This window comes from Natator depressus, chromosome 2 (genome assembly GCF_965152275.1).
Source record: "Natator depressus isolate rNatDep1 chromosome 2, rNatDep2.hap1, whole genome shotgun sequence".
Taxonomy (NCBI): domain Eukaryota; kingdom Metazoa; phylum Chordata; order Testudines; family Cheloniidae; genus Natator; species Natator depressus.
Window position 1 is genome coordinate 176,726,318 of NC_134235.1, and position 20,549 is coordinate 176,746,866.

General features: G+C 40.7%; 1 protein-coding gene across 4 annotated transcripts in view; it reads left to right on the forward strand.

The window, feature by feature from the left end:
• The window catches only part of DPY19L1 (dpy-19 like C-mannosyltransferase 1), a 96,544-nt gene that overhangs the window by 44,257 nt on the left and 31,738 nt on the right, over positions 1–20,549 (forward strand). For 2 of the 4 annotated variants that reach the window (XM_074945351.1, XM_074945353.1), the window contains exons 10-14: positions 3,480–3,579; positions 7,468–7,545; positions 13,307–13,393; positions 15,128–15,187; positions 17,898–17,978. In XM_074945351.1, coding sequence (XP_074801452.1) covers positions 3,480–3,579; positions 7,468–7,545; positions 13,307–13,393; positions 15,128–15,187; positions 17,898–17,978 — 406 coding nt within the window. The remainder of the gene's footprint in view (positions 1–3,479; positions 3,580–7,467; positions 7,546–13,306; positions 13,394–15,127; positions 15,188–17,897; positions 17,979–20,549) is intronic. The other 2 variants (XM_074945352.1, XM_074945354.1) reach the window with 2 other exon arrangements.

A 20,549-nucleotide genomic window follows, 5' to 3' on the forward strand; every position in this document is an offset into this window, starting at 1 on the left:
TTCATGTGCCAATATATATTTATGCCTGTATCTGTAATTTTCTCTCCATTCATCTGAAGAAGTGGGTTTTTTTTACCCACGAAAGCTTATGCCCAAATAAATCTGTTAGTCTTTAAGGTGCCACCGGACTCCTCGTTATTCTCAGGTAGCTTCCAATTTATGTGTGGTTATTAAGAGTGAAGAGTTAAAAAACAGAATCCCTGAGACAGTGCATTCATTTATAGGCTATGGTCTTGTACGTACTAGTTTTTTTTCCCCTCAGACATTACCCATTATTGCTAACACTAATGGGTCTCCACCATTGGTAGCAGTAGTGATACTACTAGTGTAGACCAGGCTCCCATTATCACAACATTTTTAACACTGGGCTAGTGGAGCTACATTGGTGTTAGCAACATTAGCAATGAAATAAACTCATAGTTTAGACACAGCCTTACTGTACAAACAAGAAATCATATATATGATTCTTTCAGTGATTGCCCTTGTCATTCCACACTAGATGTGTGGGCACCAGTGCATCAGAGTTGGATAACTTTTTCCCATACCAATACCCTTTGTGGGGGCTCATGAGCCCTCCGTGTGCTTTTGCTAATCACCAAGAGCATAAAGGGGTGGGGGGGGGGCAGAGCTGCCCTGCCCCCCCGCCTTCTCCGCCCATCATGAGTAGTCATAACAAGTCTGAATGCCTCACACTTCCCCTTTGTGCTTTAGAGACCTAAATTTCAGAACAAGTGGATAAAGTGAACAAGGAATTTAAGGTTTTTATAGTGAGGGTTGTTTGCCCACTCCTCTTCGGGGGCTGTGGTGGATGAAACAGACTCAGCGACTCGTGACAGCTATCACTATGCACCCTGTTTCATGGCTGCAGGTATCGAGCATACCAGCTGAAGTCCCACACCCTCTGAAGGTTCATATTTGTTTTGGGGAAAAACAGAGGAAGCTCTGAACACTAAAAGATTCCAGGATAATCCTGAAGTCAATTGGTATTTATACCCCTGCTATAATAAAGAAGCAGTTTTGGCCTCAGGCCCAGCAGAGGTATCCATACTACCCAGTGAGAAAGCCCAAAAGCTCTAGAAGGCATTCTAGGTCTCAAACGAAGAGACCCCTGTCTTCACCTCCTTCAACTTCTGCGACCTTGAGACAACTTTAAACTTCCAAGCAGTCTTTTTGATTCTTTGGTCGAGGGCAGCAAACCGCTCCCAGAGATTTCCTCTCCCTTTGGCAACAGGTTGTCCCACTTCCTAAATGTCTGGACCCACATTACATCAGGTACCCTAAGCATGCTGGAACTGGGATATACCCTGCAATTCACGAATATTCCTCCTGCCCCCTTCCCTGACCCTTTTCGCAGACCACTCTCACAAGGTTATACTAATTCAGGAAGTGCAGACTCTGGTGCAGTCGGGGGCCATAAAGGAAGTGCCCCCTCAGTATAATGGAGGAAGGGATTTTATTCCTCATATTTGCTTATTCTGTAGTCCAAAGGAGGCTTCATTATGAAATCCATTGCAAACAAAAGAGTGCAGGGGCCAAGACACAGCCTTCCATGACACCAGATACTGATTTAAAAGATGGTGACATCCGATTCCCCAGATGTACATGGGCAGTGGTTCCATTATGCAGCTCTCTAATCAAGTCCAGCAGAGTGGTTGTGACACCTATGCCCTTTAAGGCCTTCTATAGTGCTACTCGGTCAACTGAATCAAATGCAGCCGTAAGGTTGACATACTCTACGTGCAGGGGTTTTTGAACTCATAGTGTATCTCTGACTACAAGCGGAGGGCTGGTGGCATCTAGTGTGGAACTATTCCTCGTAAAGCCTGACTGTTGGGAGCAACACAGAGCAGGGGCTCCAAACGTGCCAGCAGAACATTTGCAAACACCTTCCCTGGCCTGGACAATAAAGTGATTGGCCTATAGCTCTTACATTCACTGCTCAGTCCCTTTTCCTTATAAAGTGAGATCACAATACTGTCCTTCCAGCTGGTTGGCAAGGTTCCAGTTCTCCACAACAGATGAAATATGGCCAGAACATGGCTCTTCCATGAAACTTTAATTGGTGGTCCCTGTCACTCAGACAGAAATCCATGGGGGCATTTTGAAACTTTGACACTTTTTCATTATGAAATATTTATTTGATGACTGAGGTAACTGAAAAATGGAGTCAGAGGACACCATGAGTCAGTGCAAATTCAGGTGAGAGTATTAGAATGTTTCAACTAGATACAGTTACTGTCTCACCTGCCTCATAGCCTCATATATAATTTTATCCCCAGTTGTCTTCTTGTGGAGGAGTGGAAACATGGCAGCCATTCGTGGGCTACAGGGCTCTGCTCTCAGGCGTCACTGGCATCACAAAGGGGCATGTCTGTCAGAGAAGGAGTAGAAAATTTTCCTGCTGACTTGCAGCAGTTTGGGAAAACGGGCAACCATCCAAGAGGCTCAAAAACTTCCAAGGAAGGACATTTGGGTCAATTCACACAAGTGATTATAACTATAATCCTCCTAATAGATGAAATTACAAATTTTTGTGACATTAGACCCCAATAGAAAGTCTGGCTGCAGCTGAGTTATCTAGTTTCTTTGCTGTCTTCTAGCAGGTGGAACAGTTTAGTCTGAATGAGCTGGGCATTCTTCTCTTTTTAGCATTATATCCCATGGAAACAGTTTGCTTCTTTTATGGAACTGATTGTCCTTCCTTGGAAGTTCTTGAACCTCATAGGCGGCTGCCTCTGTTTTCCCAGACTGCTACAAATTGGCAAGAAAGTTTCTACTCCTTTTCCCATAGACATGCCTTTTTGTGATGCCAGTGACCCTTGAGTACAGAACCCTATATACTCCCAAATAATTGCCATATTTTCACTCCCCCATAAGTAGGTAGACAAGTGGAGATTAAATAATTATATATGGTGAGGTCAAATTCTGAACTCTTGTCCTCAAATACCATTGATATCCCCAGTGTTTTATAATACAGTACTAGAAGTATTGCACAAAATAGTTGCCTGTGTCACTTGAGTAGTGCATCATTCTGGCTGTCATATTGTCAATGAGACTGAGGCAGTCTGGGCATCTTTAGAGAAACCTTAAGAGTTGGAACACTTCATAAAGCCTGAAAGGAATTCTAAACGAAATACTGCAGTTTTGAGATGAATGTTGAGATGAATCATGACTTACTTAGTGGGGCCACTCAGCACATTTTTTGTTTACTTCAACTTCTTTTATTTCAAAAGGTGAGCTATGAAATAACAAGGGTCAGAATTAATTATTTTAATTATTCTTATATTCTATATTCTTATAGAATTAATACAAAAGTTACTTAGACTGTTTTGTTCACAGTTGTCGATTTATATTGCAAGTCCAGTTTCAAAGCAATTTTTAGTTTTTTGATACTATTCTCTGCTGCTTTTTTGGATGAAACGCAAAGGCCTATTATAGTTTAACTTACTGGTATCTGTTCTATTTCTTTTTTCCCCAAGGACTCCGAATATTAATAGAGGAAGCTTGATTGCACTGTGTGTTTCTAATGTCTTTTTCATGCTTCCCTGGCAGTTTGCTCAGTTTGTCCTTCTGACACAAGTAAGACCATTTTTATTGAATATCAATGTATTAAACACACCTCTGTTCCTGTACACTGGACGATAGCTTAGTGTGTATGTAGCTTCAGAATAATAAGTTCAAGCTTTATAGTGGAACACTATACACAGTATGTTTAGACAAGTGTGTAGTTCATTGCAAAACTTAGATTCAGGTAGAATCTTTACCTTATTTAGATAAATTGATTGCTTTGTACAGGCAAGTGAATTCATAGGACTTCTGATGTTTTTTAGCAACCATTGTCATTCTGTAGCACAGTAACCAAAATTAGATTTTATGTTCATTCTTAATATCTGTTCTCTAAACAGAGTCCAGAATTCAGCAGCCAGACTTCTCTTGCTTCCAGGTTCATATTGCACCATCACATTCACTGCTTGTCCTAACATCTCCAAAGTTATTTCAAAATTGTCTCCTTCTTGTCCCACAATCTTAACTGTGAGGTTTTCTCTCTAAGGTGATTGAAAGTATACCAGAATGTTTGTCCTTATTAGAACATAGGTCTGCCCCTTTAGAGCCCTTCCCAGGTTTCTCTGCCTCCAGAGAAATAGAAATAGTCCAAATGTAGTTTTGCAAAACCATACGTGAAAACAAATATTTTTGTGATACTAAATCAAATATTTCAGTTACAAAAATTTTGTAGGCATGGAAATTCAAGTAATTTGCCTTTTAATCCAAGAAATGCACATATAAAGAAAAAACCCTCCATCCTTAGAACCAGAAAGTGAAATTAACATGTTTAGTTTCACTGCCCAAATTGTTTGAAGTCTAAAAAGTAAAAATAAAAATATCTGAGTACAATCAACTTATTAAAATTAAAAATGTTTTTAATAAACTAAGGTGATTAATACAAATAGAGAATTATTTTAAAATGTCTTGGAACATCTTTTTATGTTTAACATATATTCCAGCATTAATTTTACATGGATAGTGTTGACTTTTGGTGTATCTACTGCTACCAGGTACAGTAACTACTGCCTGAGAGCAGCAAAGAGCTCATCTGATTTCATTGGCTTCAGAGTAGCAGCCGTGTTAGTCTGTAGTCGCAAAAAGAAAAGGAGTACTTGTTGCACCTTAGAGACTAGCAAATGTAAGTACTCCTGAGGGAATTCTGTGCCAAAAAAGAAAAATTCTGTGAACTATATTTTAAAACTCTGCCAGTTTTATTTGTCAATAAATAAATGTGGAGGCTCCAACATGGCAGTGGGAGCACAGGCCACTGGATGCACAGAAGTGGGAGATCACCCTGGAGCTCTCCCATCCTCCCCACAGGACAGGGGCTCGGTGATGAGGGTGCACGTGACCCTGACACAGCTCAAGGGCTGTCCTGCCCCTCTGTACCAGGTACTCCAGGGATGGGCGGGCAGGCAGGCTCAGCCTGCCAGGATACAAGTGTGGTGGGGCTTAGTGTGGAGGGACCCAGGTGTGGGGTGAGAGTTCTGTGTGGGGCAATCTGGGTGTGGATGGCTCAATGGGGGATCTGGATGCACAGGAGCTTGTTTGTGGGGGGGTGGGGTTGGGTGCAGGGGAAATGGGACTCTGCAGGGGATCCAAGGGAAGGTGATTGGGGCTCAGCAGGGGCCGTCTGGGTGTGGCAGGATTGCGCTTGCAGGGGTGGTTTCAGTGTGGGGGGCTCAGCGAGGGGGTCTGGGTGCTGGGGGAGCGGAGCTCGTTGGGGTGGGAGTCCGGGTGTGTGGGGCTCATCAGGGTGATCCAGGTACAGGAAGGATGGGGCGAGATGGAGTGGGGGTTTGATGGGCCTGCTTAATGGGGGAGCCCCAGTGCTGCTCCTGAGGGAATACTGCATGCCGGGCTCTCCCTCTCCGCACAGGCCCCCCCCACTCCTCCATCCCCCTTCCTTCCCCACTGCCTCTTCCCACCCCCCTTCTCCCATTTTTCCTGCCCCAACCCACCTCTCTTGCCCTGCCCCACTGCGGGCACTCACCATTGTACAGAAAACAGGATGGCTTCCAGCACACAGACAGGGAGCCTGACCGGCACTATAACTCAGAAGATGGTATCCAACTGCAGAGTCAGCTAGCCGTAGCAGAACCCTCCTTCATCTGGGCAGCTCTGTGCTCGCAGAAATGGGGGGGTGGGGGCAGTGGCATGTGACCCCGCATACCCCCATGCCTTGCCTCTGTGGGGCTATGCCCCCCAAACTATGCCCAGGGGCATCCCCACCCCGACCCCCTTGGAGATTTACCTGTCTGCCAGCTGCTCCGGGCTCTGGAAACCATGCTGACATGTGACCACTCTTGTGGCTTCCCTTTGCCTCCCATCATTTTCTGTGGGGAAGCAAAGAAATCTGTGGGAGGAATGAATTCTACACATATGCAGTGGCACAGAATTCCCCCAGGAGCATATAATGTAGTTTAAAAGAGTCTGTTAAATATATCTCTAGGCAGCACATACTCATCTTTATGCATTTGTATTAGAGAAAAATGTAAGCCCAGAAGTGCTAATTAGCACAAATTTTAAAAAAAAGTTCTGTAATCAGGGGCTTTTAAGAATTTTTCAGTCAATAGAAGGTAGATAAGCACTTACCTCTGTTTAGGAAAAGTAAGGGCTTGGATTTCACAACACAAAGCGTTGGTCATCATATCTAGCTTCCCCACTGAAAAATTACTCTTTATGTGTAGCTTCTAAGCGCAAGTGCTCTGATTACCTGATTCAAAGGGTTGCTGCAATCACTGACCTCATTCTTAAAAATAAATAAATAAATGAAAACGGGGATATGGTGAATTAATTACTAGCCCATGTCAGGTTTTTTGTTTTAAACTACCTGTGACTTTTAATGCATTCTGGACTCTTCAGATAATTGTCCCTTTTGGAAACAGAAGTCTTGCTCCCTATTTGGGTCTGCAGAAAACAAGCTGCTGCTTTAAATATCATCCTGAAGGGGTGCAGAACAAGAGGCACAGAAAAAGCACTCATACCTTCCTAAGCATCTGATATCCTGAGCTAGGGTGCAAAACACCCATGACTCTTAAATTAAAAGCTGGGAAATGAATGAATAACTGGTTAAGAGGATAATATGGAGAAGTAATTGGCAGAATTATCCCCGAGGCTCTTCCGCACAAGTATTTGTGTCCTCAGCTCTTCTTGTATTTTTGAGGAGCAAGGATGCCCTTCTCTCTCTCCTCTCCTTGTCAACCCAAGGTGCCTGGAATACAGGACCTTCTCTTCTTCTTCTCTCCCATCTACTTTGGGCTGCTGTATTTTGAAGTAGCAGATGTTGCTTTTGAACAAAACAGTCTGGGCAGGGGTGGATGGGTCTCATAACCACAACAAAGAAAATGAGTTGCAGGTGGCCACCAAAAATGTAAACTACAGGAAAATGTTTATTTTAAAAATGTTTGATAACATGACCCTCATTTTTCAGAAAATCAAGGCAGAGACAACAGGGTTGCTCTCCTGGTTAAGACAGTGGACAGGAACTTTGGAGAGCTGAATTTGGTTCCTAGCATCACCATAAACTTCATGCATGACTTTGGGCAGTCACTTAATTTCTATGCCTCATTTTCCTCATCAGTAAAGTGGAGATAATATTTCCTGATTTTTACACAGTTAAGACTAATAATAATGAATGCTTTTTTATCTGAAAATGGGAGGTGATATCCAAGAGCAAATTATTAATACAAGTGGGGGTCATTAAAATTAGTAAAGCAACATTTTAAATCTTATTCTTGAAAAGTTTTATATTTTGTATTTTTTGGTTGTTATACACAGCCCCACCTTCTTTCAAAATAAGCCATTGCAAAAATTCATAAGCCGTTAGCCATTAAAAGGAGCTACAGATGCTCAATAATGTATTTATGCTGTATGAATGTATACTTTTCAATTAGTTTAATCTTCTCTTTTTAATTCCAGATAGCCTCGTTATTTGCTGTGTATGTTGTTGGTTACATTGACTTTCTCAAGTTACAGAAGATACTTTGTGTACATATGGTAATACTTCCTTTTAAAAAATGAATCTAGTCAAATCAGCTAGTCAAGAGAAGTTAGTTTTAGATATTTTGATTAGTTGTGTAGTGAGTATAAAGAGTTACTGTAAGACTAAAAGTGAAGGGAAAAAAGGAATAGAATCCTGTCCATATATAGACCTTGAGATGCACAAAAATGACATTTTAAAATACAGCACTGAGTATTTTCTGCCTTTACTAATTGTGTATTGGAAAAAAAAGAAAAATTTACTGGTTTTAAAAGAATACCGTCAAACTTGGTAGACCAACATTTTAATCTGTCATAGAAGATGCCTTGCTAATAAATAAATCTTGTTATGATTTAGACAAATATGTAAATGTAAACCAAGTATTTTAATATCCTAAATCATTAACAGTGCTCGGATTTGTTTTCCCCTTAATGAAAAAGCTAAGTTCACTTCTGCTACAATATCATGGCCAGTTCAAAGATGTTAATTGGAACAAGTCATGAACAGGGCCGGATTAAAGCGGGGCTTTAGGGGCTGCATCCCAGGGCCTCTGACTACGGGGGGGCTCCGCAAAAATATATCCATAATGATATACAATTCAGTGGTCACCAACCTGCCAATTGCGATCGTCTGGTTGATCCTGAAGCCTCTGCCAGTTGATGGTGATCTCTGGGCCGCTAGAAGTCCGGTGGCACAGCAAGCTCAGGCAGGCTGCCTGCATGCCTTGGCCCCACACTGCTCCCGGAAGCAGCGAGCTGCTGGCACGTCTCTGTGGCCCCTTGTGGTGCTGGTGGGGAGGCTCTGCGCGCTGCCCCCGCCCACAGCACTGTCCCCGCAGCTCCCATTGGCGGGGGTGGCACTTGCAGGTGCGTGCAGGGCATGGAGACAAGCTGTCCCCCTCCCCGCAGGGGTGCGCCGCCCTGGACCCCGCATCCCCCTGAAGCACAGGGCCCCCCAAAGCATGGAGCTTGGGGTGGTTGCCCTGGTCTGTCCTATGGACAGGACAGCTCTGCTTGGACCTGTTCTGGGCACCACCAAAAATTTATACAAACCTGGCACCCATGGATATTGGTCCTGCATTTACAGGTTTCTGTATTTGTGTATTTTGAGAAACATCTGCTACCACATTATTTTCTGGATTTTTTCCATGGTGTTCAGGATCTTCCTGAAGAGTCTAATTGCTGTAATACACTTCATTGTCTGGGCATACCAAAAGGACAGGAGAGACTTGATATGGATTTTAATCAGGCTGCAACTTTATTATATAGAGATCTGGGACTACCAGGCAGATAAAGTGTACAGTGCAGGCCAATCCATGTTTATTCAAATCATTATCTGGGGCTTTCTCCAGCCCCACTTCATTTCAATCCAGGTCCCTCCAGCCAACCCATGGTTTGGACCTTACTATCCACCCCCCTCATAGGAGGGTTAAGGTAGCTGTGAGACCAGGGGAGTGGGGGTTGGCTCCCTGTTGTACCAATCATAGGAGTCCCCAAACCTCCTCCCCCGTTCTGTTCCTTTACCCAGCACCTCCTTATGAGTCCTTTACCAGGCCATTTATTTGGTCACTGGATGCCTTCCCTATGGAGTACCTGCACTGGACATCCACCACACACTTACAAAATAAGTTGTGACATATAGCCTACCACCTTTTCTTCTTATCAGAAAAGGTCATCCCTGACACCCACTCTGGGGAAGGCAAAAAACCTCACTCGACCGAAGCCAATCTGGTGGTGCAGGAAAAATTCCTTCCCGGCCCCCCTTAAAAAGGAGTGACTAGCACAATGTCCACAGCAGGTCCTAACCCGACTTGATATTTGCCTCCACTAGGGGAGGGAGGGTGGGTGCTGCCTTGCCTGCTGCATGGAAAAAAGAGGCTTCCCACGCCAGAGCTTGCACCTTTATGGCCGTCAGACTTCACATTCCTGGGGGATGAGTCAGCGCCGCAAAGCTGACCACCGTTCACCTTTTGTAGCAGTCTCGGACCACCTCCACCACCCCTCCAGCCATAAAGCACAGCTGCCCTCCCTCGGCAAGCCCAGGCAACGTTTGCCCCGCTTTAAATGCGGTGCAGTCATTAAGACTTAAGAAATACCCTATTATGCATTGTTGAACAATATACTGATTAGGAGGAGATTATTGAGAATCCAAAGATCTATAGCTCACCTACTAGAAGAAACAACTTAATATAGGCTTATGATTATCTTTCCCCCATTGGCTCTTTCTGTCCTTCTCTTGAATTCTTTTCTCTCTTCCCAGCAATTGATTCTCAATCTCCATCCTCGACTTCTCCCCATTCCAATATGTTATAGTACCTCCCCATCCCTTCTGTAGATTTAATGGTTTACTTTATGCCATCCAGTGGATTTTAATTTATTCTTACAGATTCTTCCCTTGCTGATTATGGTCTCTCACAGTGGGTTCAACTGATTCTTAAGGAGTAGTCTCCTCATGGATTTTGTCCTTTTACCTTCTAATGGATTTTGGAAGCACATCCCCGGCCTATTCAATATCAGCTTCTGAGACATTGGCTGGGCCTGTGAATCCATACGTTTTTGTAAAATCCAGAGTAATTCTTGCCAGAACAGCATAGTTGGCAGCTACAACTGTATAAAAAAAAAATTGGAGAAAACTATGATATGGTTAAGTATGCCTATGACCAAAGTGCTGCATCAAATTTTTGGTTTATCAGTTTTTATAGTGTTGTTTATTTGAAATTTACAGCTTTCTGTATGACAGAAATATTAAGTTGTTGTTTGAGTAGTGTCCCTCTGGGTGCTTCAGTTCAGGTGCACATGCATCCTGTGTCTTTGATCAGAGATTTTTGGTAGTGTTGCCTGCTCATGCACCCTACACATACTCCTGCCCCATACCCAGGTTATTTAGGACTGTGTGGGCAAACAGCCTTCAGTTCCTTCTAGTGGTGCTGGAATTAGGGGTACTGCTATACCCCCTGCTTGAAGTAGTAATAAACACAAAATACATGGTTTCCATCAGCAGCACCCCCACTATAAAAATTGTTCCAGCATGCTTGGTTCCTTCTCAGATGCATTTGGCCAGAATTGGAATTTAGTGTGTGCTTGTTTTCTCTTTAGAGTTATTATAGTAAGTAGTTATTGGAACTGTTGTTCTCATTTTCTTTCTCCCCTCCAAAAAAATTTTTTTTCTGGTTCTGAGGAGTCCAATACTTTTTCCTGAATATGGGATGCTGGGCTACATGGGTTTTAAAAGGTGCCTCTCCTTTTGAGAAGCCATTCCTGTCAGTGAGGAATTTTTCCCTAAATTGCTAATGAGAATTGGAATCTCAAGTCTCCAACAAAATAGTCCTAGCTTTGAAACCTTTTGCCACTGCAGGCAACATGGAGTGCAGAAAATTCTGTTCCAGAGGAGGACTCAGGCATCTCCTAGAGATTGAGGATTTTCTCGTTACATAGACAAAGGGTCTTTCTCTATGGGTCTCCACCAATTCCATTGCTTTTAAAAAGAAAAGGAGTACTTGTGGCACCTTAGAGACTAACAAATTTATTTGAGCATAAGCTTTCGTGAGCTACAGCCGATGAAGTGAGCTGTAGCTCACGAAAGCTTATGCTCAAATAAATTTGTTAGTCTCTAAGGTGCCACAAGTACTCCTTTTCTTTTGCGAATACAGACTAACACGGCTGCTACTCTGAAACCTGTCATTCCTTTTAAAGGTTCTCAACAAGATCAATCACAACTAAGCCATGGTCATTTTGATTATATCAACTTGGCCAAGACAAGTTTTGTATCCGTACCTTGTCAGACTCACCTTCTGCTCTCTGTGGCAACTCCCCATCGATTCCTGACTGTCTCAGGATGTGGGTCAAACACTTCACCCCAATCTGAACATTCTGCAACGCAAAGCATGGCTCCTCAATGGCTCTCAGGATTAGAGGCATCCTGTTCATTGGGAGTACAACATGTGCTGTTAAATAGCAGGGAGAAATCTACAAGACACACTTACTTCCAGAAATGAAGATGATGTCATCTTTGATGTAACCTCTGTTATTTTTCACCTGTCCAGTCATCTCTTTCCACAATCTTGGATTACCTATTGGAATTGAAAACATCAGGTCTCTGAATTCCATCAAGGTTCCCTTAGCATTAATAACAGCTTTCCACACACGTTTAGGTGGTTTCTCAATTTTCACACATCTGATCACAATGAGGTTCTTAAAGTCTTACAAACCTTTTCCTGCAGATTAGTGATCCTACTCTGCTTTGGGATTTCAACCTTGTTTTTAACCATCCCATGAAACAGCCTTTTGAACCACTAGCTACATGCTCTGTTACATTTGTCCATGAAGACAAGTCTTTTTGGTGACCTTCACTTCTGCACAAAGGGTTGGAGAGATTGGGGCTCTAATGGCAGGTCCTCCATTGACTGTGTTCTCCAAGGAGAATGTATCATTACAACCCCCTGCAAAATTTTTACCTAAGGCGGCTTCTGTTTCATATTAACCAGACTGTTCACCTTCCAGTTTTCTTTCCTAAGCTACATAGTTTCCTGCATAGAATAATCTTCCATATGCTAGATGTTGAGAGGGCATTGGCCTTTTACTTGAACAGAACCAGAACATCCAAAAGTCCCCATGACTTTTTGTTTCTATTGAGGATAGGTCTGGGGAATACATTATCTCCCAAAGAGAATCTCTGGATGTATTATTGCATGTAATGGTTTGGTTGATGCTCAAACGCCCCTGCAAGTGACTGCATGTTCTATTTGATTGCAGTCTGTCTGTCGAGCCCTACTCAAGAATGTTCCAGTTGCTGAGAGATCTGCAAAGCTGCAACATGGAGTTCAGTGCATACTTTTTCCAGCCATTATGCTTTGGTTCATGCTGCTAGATCAGATGCTGCAGTAGACAGTGCAGTTCTCTCTTCAGCGCTGGACTCTGTTCTAAACCTCCCGTCTCCTTGACCTAAGGAGTCACTTTGAAGTGGAGCACCCACAAGGAGACAACTCAAGGAAAGAGCGGTTACTCACTTTATGCAGAAACTGGAGTTCAAGATGTGTCCCCCTTTGGGTGCTCCACTACCTGCCCTCCTTCCCCTTTGCTATGGAGTTCCCTATGTGGGACTTTGCAGTAGAGAAGGAACTGAAGGTGGGTCACCTGTACGGTCCTATACAGCCTCTCTTCGAGGCATAAGCATGTTGAGTGCGCATGTGAAGGCCAAACAGGCACTGCTACCAAAAATCTCTGATCAAAGGTACAGGGTGCATGCGCATCTGAAGTAGAGTACCGAAAGGAACACACATCACAAAGAACTCCAGTTATTGGACAAGGTGAGTAACCTCTCCTCCTTTTTTTTCCTCCTCAAAATTTCTTTACTACTTTGTCCACGGGACTCTGAGAGTCTCTGACTATCAGCATATGTAAGTGACCTAGTAAAATAACTTGAAAGAATGAGTAAAACATCAGAAAAAGCTTTTAAGAAAATGAAAAAAGAATATAGTAGGGGTTGAAATATATTCTGTTGTTAAACCTTTTATTCCATGTTACTTGCATCATCATAGTAGTTCACATTTGCTACATTGCCATCATTTAAAATCTTTATTACTAACCTGTCTCAATACAGTTCTGTAAGCTGGGTCTCTAGCTTAGAGAGTTGCTGCATAGTATGTAGATATTGATATATTTAAAGAAAACCATGGTATTGCTGTCAGTTATTAATTATTTTATTTATACTATATGTTGTATTTGAGAGAATTACTTGATGGTTTAGATATTCTGAGATTTTTGTATTTTCTTATTTCAGGCATCTCTTGCACTGTGTTTCATTTTGATGTTTGGCAACTCAATGTTATTGACATCATATTATGCTGCCTCTTTAGCAGTTATCTGGGTAAGTTTTGGAAGAATTCATTTCAGATGCTTAGGAATGTACTTCTGCACTATTATCTATGGATTGGCGCATTAAATGTAGAATTGTAACTTCTCTAAATAGTTAGAAAAGATTATACTTCCATGAGATCGATAAGGTTAGTCTTGGGCAATGTTCCCTCTAATTTTTGACAGGCCGTGTGTGCAAAAAATGTCTTCTGTGCAAATTGTTGTGCTTCTGTGCAAATTTTTATGTGCGCGGTATTTCACCGTATGTGCAGGGTTTAGGGTCTGTGTGCGCGTGCACAGCTTAGAGGGAACAGTGGTCTTGGGAGATGTTTGGGGCATGGGGAAGGGTTAATAAAGTCAATAAAATGTTGACACATCAAAGCTTTGACACAAGAGAAACTGAACATGGACTTACGCTTTTTCATGTGTAAGGCTAGAATAATCACGTTTTACAGGGTACTAAAAGTTATTTATATGCTGGCAAATTTTGTAGAACATCTGACACACAAGGTATACGTGATTAACTGATTGGACTTCAAAGTGAAAGCTGTGGCTTCTGTTTCTGTTTGAAGCTTAAGCAGTATTTTAAAAAAAAAAATCTTAAAACGTATACTTTTTCCAACTGCAAATAGTACAGAACAGTATGACCAATAACAGAAGCAACAATAATCAGAAATTATGCGTCAATATGAAAACAGTCTTGGAAAGCCCACTCACTCAGGAACACACTACAAGCATTATTTAAACCATTAAAGGTTTGTCATCCAGTATATTCCTCACCCCTATTTTTTACAGAAAAAACTTACCTAAGCAAATCATGTACTTACTCCAGGAAGGAAGAAGACAAAATTATCAATCAAGGCTAGTAGGAGGACACTAAAGAGAGCCTATTTCCACCCCAGTCTCTCTTGATGTTCCATCCTGGAAGCATGGAGGGTAGCCCAATGTCTCAGTCTTTTTATTTTAACTTTTTGTCTCTTAGATCTTTTCTGAGAAAAAGGGATGCTGAGCCACGCCCATGGCTCCTTCGTTAGCTAAAAGCTAAAATGTCCTTAGTTACAAAAAAACTTTGTTTAATCATTTGTAATGAAATCTTGATGTCATATAGCCATTAGGCTGGTGTAGAGTAGGCTTCTTACAGCTCTTCAGTTAATGCCCCATTTCTGATTTTTATTGCTCGTAACATCCACTGATGGTAAGAGTTCTTGCTATCATAAGATGGTGAAGAGGGCATACAAGAGGAAAATTTGAATTTAGTAACAAATTTGTAACTTAGTAACAAAATGCAGGGAAACTTAGTGATTCTGTGTTTAGTAATGTTTTTCTGTCATTCTACCTCATCTTCCCTTGGGGATTCTTCGTGTACATTTTTTTATGCTGTAATTAGTAATTATTCCTTACTTTGAAGTTTCTTTTTGCTGGTGAAAATAGGCACGCTTTCTGTGCTTGTATTGCCTTTGATGTTTTTTCCAGAAAATTTGAAACTATATAAAATAGATTCTCGCCCGGAAGAGAGAAGAGTAGTTCTAATTCAGTGTATGGAAACTGCAATAATAAGAGAGTCAGTTCTTATGATATTCAGTCATGTGATTGACAGGTTACATGAGTTTGAACTATACTTTTTAAGGATGTTCATTTGGTGACATGTCAAGCTCTGTAGAAAAAATACATAGTTTTTTCATACGTTACTAGAATATGATTGGAAATATCATAAAATAGGTGCATTAATTTTTAATTATTATTTTAGGGTATTCTTGAATTGAGTCCAAAATTGCTGAAAAGGAGTAGAAGAGAAGTCAGTTTATGGGTAAGGATTGATAATCCAATTGAATTTATCAGAAAAGAACTACCACTTATTGGTCAGCCAAATCAGGAAATTATCCATGTATTTCTAATGCAGTGAATATGTGAGAATTGATAGTTTGAAGTAATATTTTGAATATCAATATCTCAAAATTGACTAATATCCCACAAGGAAAACGGACACAAAAAGGAATAAAATGGATAAGTAATTTGACAAAATTGAACTAAAAGCTTTCACACTGTAAGAGTTGTTAGAAGTTAAAAATACAGGAATTTTCTAATTAGTTACAATATTTACAAAATCATAAGAATTGGACCACTTAAACTAGGTTTATCTCCCAGACAGAACTATGGAAGGAAATTGAAAAATAATCCAATATCTGATTAAAAGAGCAAATTGTATGCACTCTTACTTGAGAACTTCAGGGCAATACTGACAAAATGATTTAGTTTGAGAAACAGATATGAACAGCAAATTTCTCCAGAGGATTGAAAGAATATGATGATAGTACAAGTTCACCATCATGGAGAGAATACCAGTGGAAAAGTATGATGGAATATTTGCTCCCACCAGAGTTGCAAAACAAAATGAACACAGTAAAATTCTGGAGGGGATACCATGATAAAGGGGATCATTTCCAAATCGTAATCCTAATTTAAAGAAAGCTAGTTAGATTAAAAAATAATGGATGTAAATTCCTTTTACTTTGAGGCTAGAAAAATGTCCCAATTTGTGGAAATTAAACAACTCTGTAATTAAACAACTCTGTTTAATTTCTTATAACTGCAGCCAATAAATGTGATGCGTTCTCCCAGGGTGCCACCTGGAACTGGGGTACCACTGAGCCCCACTGACCCACCATCTGGGTGCTCTTTACACCGTATGGCTGTGACCAGCCTACCAAACTCTCTCCCAGGCTTCAGCACACATACAGGTAGGGGCACAACCAGCTGCAGTACATACAGACTGCTGTGATCAGCTCTGCATGGGGAGGCTACAGCTTAGGAGCTACTCAAGTGCCCACCCCCCTCTGAAGTGTAAACCCAAAATTATAGTGTTTTGTGCTGCACAGGGATCTGTAGAGCATAAGCTCATGAAATTCGCCCTCTCCCTCAATGTGGAGAGGAAATATACAACAGCTTTTGCCCCAAGTTATGACTCCCACACACTGGTTTGTGATAAAGCAAAAACAAATTTATTAACTACAAAAGATAGATTTTAAGTGATTATAAGGGATAGCAAACAGATCAAAGCAGGTTACCTAGCAAATAAACAAAAACTCAATCTAAGCTTAACATACTAAAGACGTTGGATATGAGTAGCAAATTCTCACCCTAAATGATGTTTCCAGGAGGTTGCAGAGATTCTTAAGGGGCCAGCTGCACTTGCTTCCAGCTTAAAAACCCCAGGTGTTTCTTTCACAGGCTAAAAATTCCTTCAGCCTGGATCCAGCACTTCCCCCCAGTTCAGTTGTTGTTCCTTAGGTGTTTTCAGGAGTCTCACACACACACAAACTCACTCTCCTGCTGGTAATAGCTTATCCAAAGTGACCACTCTCCTTACATTGTGTATGATGATCAAGGTGGGCCATTTCCAGCATAAATCCAGGGTTTAACAAGAACATCTGAGGGGGGGGGGCTAGGAAAAAACAAGGGGAAATAGGCTACCTTGCATAATGACTAAGCCACTCCCAGTCTCTATTCAAGCCATCATGTGCCAGCAATGCCCCTCTGCCATGTACATTGGTCAAACTGGACAGTCTCTACGTAAAAGAGTAAATGGACACAAATCAGATGTCAAGAATTATAACATTCATAAACCAGTCGGAGAACACTTCAATCTCTCTGGTCACGCGATTACAGACATGAAAGTCGCTATTTTACAACAAAAAACTTCAAATCCAGACTCCAGCGAGAAACTGCTGAATTGGAATTCATTTGCAAATTGGATACAATTAACTTAGGCTTGAATGGAGACTGGGAGTGGCTTAGTCATTATGCAAGGTAGCCTATTTCCCCTTGTTTTTTCCTAGCCCCCCCCCCCCTCGATGTTCTTGTTAAACCCTGGATTTGTGCTGGAAATGGCCCACCTTGATTGAGAGAGCAGGTGGGAGGAGGTATTTTTTCATGCTTTGTGTGTATATAATAAGATCTTCTACACTTTCCACAGTATGCATCCGATGAAATGAGCTGTAGCTCACGAAAGCTTATGCTCAAATAAATTGGTTAGTCTCTAAGGTGCCACAAGTACTCCTTTTCTAGTCTGCCTCAGTTCTGCTGTTTTCCATAAGCTTGTTTTTATTCATCCTCTTTTAATACTTACACTGTTAACCATTATGTTAATTTTTTATTAAAAGGAGCTAAAAATAAGATTCTGGAAACATCATTTCTGCTGACTGCACTCTTGCTGTGATATTGTTTCAATGCACTAGGAGAGAAGAGGGAGTCTTAACTGTAGTGCTTGGAGCAATGTGCATAAAGCAGTACTAGATCTTTCAGTTTCAATAGGAAAAGATTTAATATTACTACTGTGTTCTCTAATTATTGGAATGTATTTTGAGTTACAAATCAAACACTTCTTGTGATTGTCAGTTGCTTTATTCTTGACACTTTCCTAACACATGAGAGAACTTTTTCCACTAACTGTACAACTCTAGTATGCTTTTTTTCTTCTGTTGTCCTCCTTCAGTCTGAATGTATCCTTTATTTTGTAGGCCATTGAAGGATTTGCTTGGTTATTTGGGACAGTCATCTTGAAATATTTGACTTCTCGAATATTTGGAGTAGCTGATGATGTAAGCGCTGCTTTTTTTTAATGTTAGTCATTGTTAAAGGTTTTATTTTAGACAGTTATGTTGCTTCATATCTTATTTAATCCTTTAAACGTTTTCTTCTTCTCTGAGAAATTAAATATTTAAACTGCACAATATTTAAGATGATCGCTAATTTATTATTCCATTTTCTTTTCTTCCTAAATGACATGGACTTAAACATTAAACCAAGCAAATAAATGAATGCTGTTACTTTTTGGTGAGCCAATGTAATGTTCCAAGAAATTGAGAGAGCATGGAAAAGTGAAATTTTGTTCAGCTCTTAGCTGACCACTATTCTTGTAGGACTATGCATTTGCTAAGTAAAACTTTGACACATGGCAAACAACTTAGTAAAACTGTCTTCGGAGTTTTAAAAAATTTTAGTGACTTATTTTTAAAGACCTATTCATGCTTTATGGGAAACCCTGGGAAACGCTGAATATATACATTTTACATTTAGATGACATTGTTCTGCACTCCTACTTTATCATTAAGGGGTTTTGCATGAAAACAGAATCTAAACATTTACATTTTATCTATTTGGCATGTTTTGATCAGAAGCATTGAAGAAGGAAAACAGAACGATGCTGTAATAAAACAATACAGTAAAATAATCAACAAGTAACAAATTGGCAAATGTTATCCAGAGCTAGAATAAATTGTTAACAATACAAAGAAGAGAGATGATAGTAAGATCTTCAAAAATAATGTTGAAGTTTTGGTTAAGATAATTGTTTCTATTTTGCTTTATTATCCTTTATTATATTATATATTTGGTATTGTATTGTCATGAGATTTCTAGGATTACTTGCACAGAAGTGAGAGAAGAATTATCACTCCAGGGTTTCATGATTTCCATAGCTATCCTCCAGGCATTTGGTACAGAAGCAGATTTAAATGATAGGTTACAAACCACAGTCAGTAGTTCTGCAATTTCACATTTGAGTTCCTTCAGAACTCTTGGGTGAATACCAGCTGGTCCTAGTGTTTAGTTTATCAGTTTGTTCCAAAACCTCTTCTAATGGCCCCTCAATCTGCAACAGTGCCTCAGATTTTTCACCTAAAAAGAATGGCTTGTGTTTGGGAATTTCCTTCATATCCTCAGCCATGAAGACCGATGCAAAGAATTCATTTAGTTTCTCTGCAATGGTCTTATCGTCCTTGAGTGCTCCTTTAGCATCTCGATCATCCAGTGGCCCCAGGAGTTGTTTAGCAGGCTTCCTGATTCTGATGTACTCAAAAAATTTTTTGCTATTACTTTTTGAGTCTTTGGCTAACTTTTCTTCAAATTCTTTCTTGGCCTTCCTAATTATATTTTTACACTTCATTTGTCAGAGTTTATGCTCCTCTCTATTTTCCTCAGTAGGATTTAACTTCCACTTTTTACAGGATGCCTTTTTGTCTCTCACTGCTTCTTTTACTTCATTGTTTAACCACGATGGCACTTTTTTGGTTCTCTTACTGTGTTCTTTAATTTGGGGTATACATTTAAGTTGAGCCTCTATTATGTTGTCTTTAAAAAGTTTCCATGCATCTTGCAGGGATTGCACTTTTGGCACTGCACCTTTTAATTTTTGTTGAGCTAGTTTTCTCATTTTTATGTAGTCCCCCTTTCTGAAATTAAATGCTACAGTGTTGGGCTGCTGTGGTGTTTTCCCTGCCACAAGGATGTTTAAATTTAATTACATTATGGTCACTATTACCAAGCGGTCCAGCTATATTTACCTCTTGGACCACATCCTGTGCTGCACTTAGGACTAAATCAAGAATTGCCTCTCCTCTTGTGGGTTCTAGGACTAGCTGCTCCAAGAAGCAGTCATATAAGGTGCCAAGAAGCTTTATTTCTACATCCCGTCCTGAGGTGACATGTACCCAGTCAATATGGGGATAGTTGAAATCCCCCATTATTATTGAATTTTAAAATTTTTATAGCCTCTCTAATCTCCCTGAGCATTTCACAGTCACTATCAACGTCCTGGTCAGGTTGTCGGTAATATATCCCTACAGCTATATTCTTATTATTAGAGCATGGAATTACTGTTCATAGAGATTCTATGGTTCAGTTTGGTTCATTTAAGATTTTTATTTCATTTGATTCTACGCTTCCTTTCATATATAGTGCCATTCCCCCACCAGCACGACCTGTTCTGTCCTTCCGATATATTTTGTACCCTGGCATTACTGTGTCCCACTGATTATCCTCATTCCACCAAGTTTCTGTGATGCCTATTATATCAATATCCTCATTTAATACAAGGCACTCTAGTTCACCCATCTTATTATTTAGACTTCTAGCATTTGTATATAAGCACTTTAAAAACTTGTCAATTTTTAGCTGTCTGCCATTACATGATGTAATTGAATGGGACTCTTTTCCATTTGATTGTTTCTCCTCAGATCCTACCCATATTTTATCATCTTCCATCCTCTCCTCTTTACTAGGATATAGAGAATCACCATTAATAGATCCTCCCCTAAGGAATGCCTCTGTCCAAGCCACGTGCTCCTCCGCACCTGTCGGCTTTCCCCCAGCCCTTAGTTTAAAAACTGCTC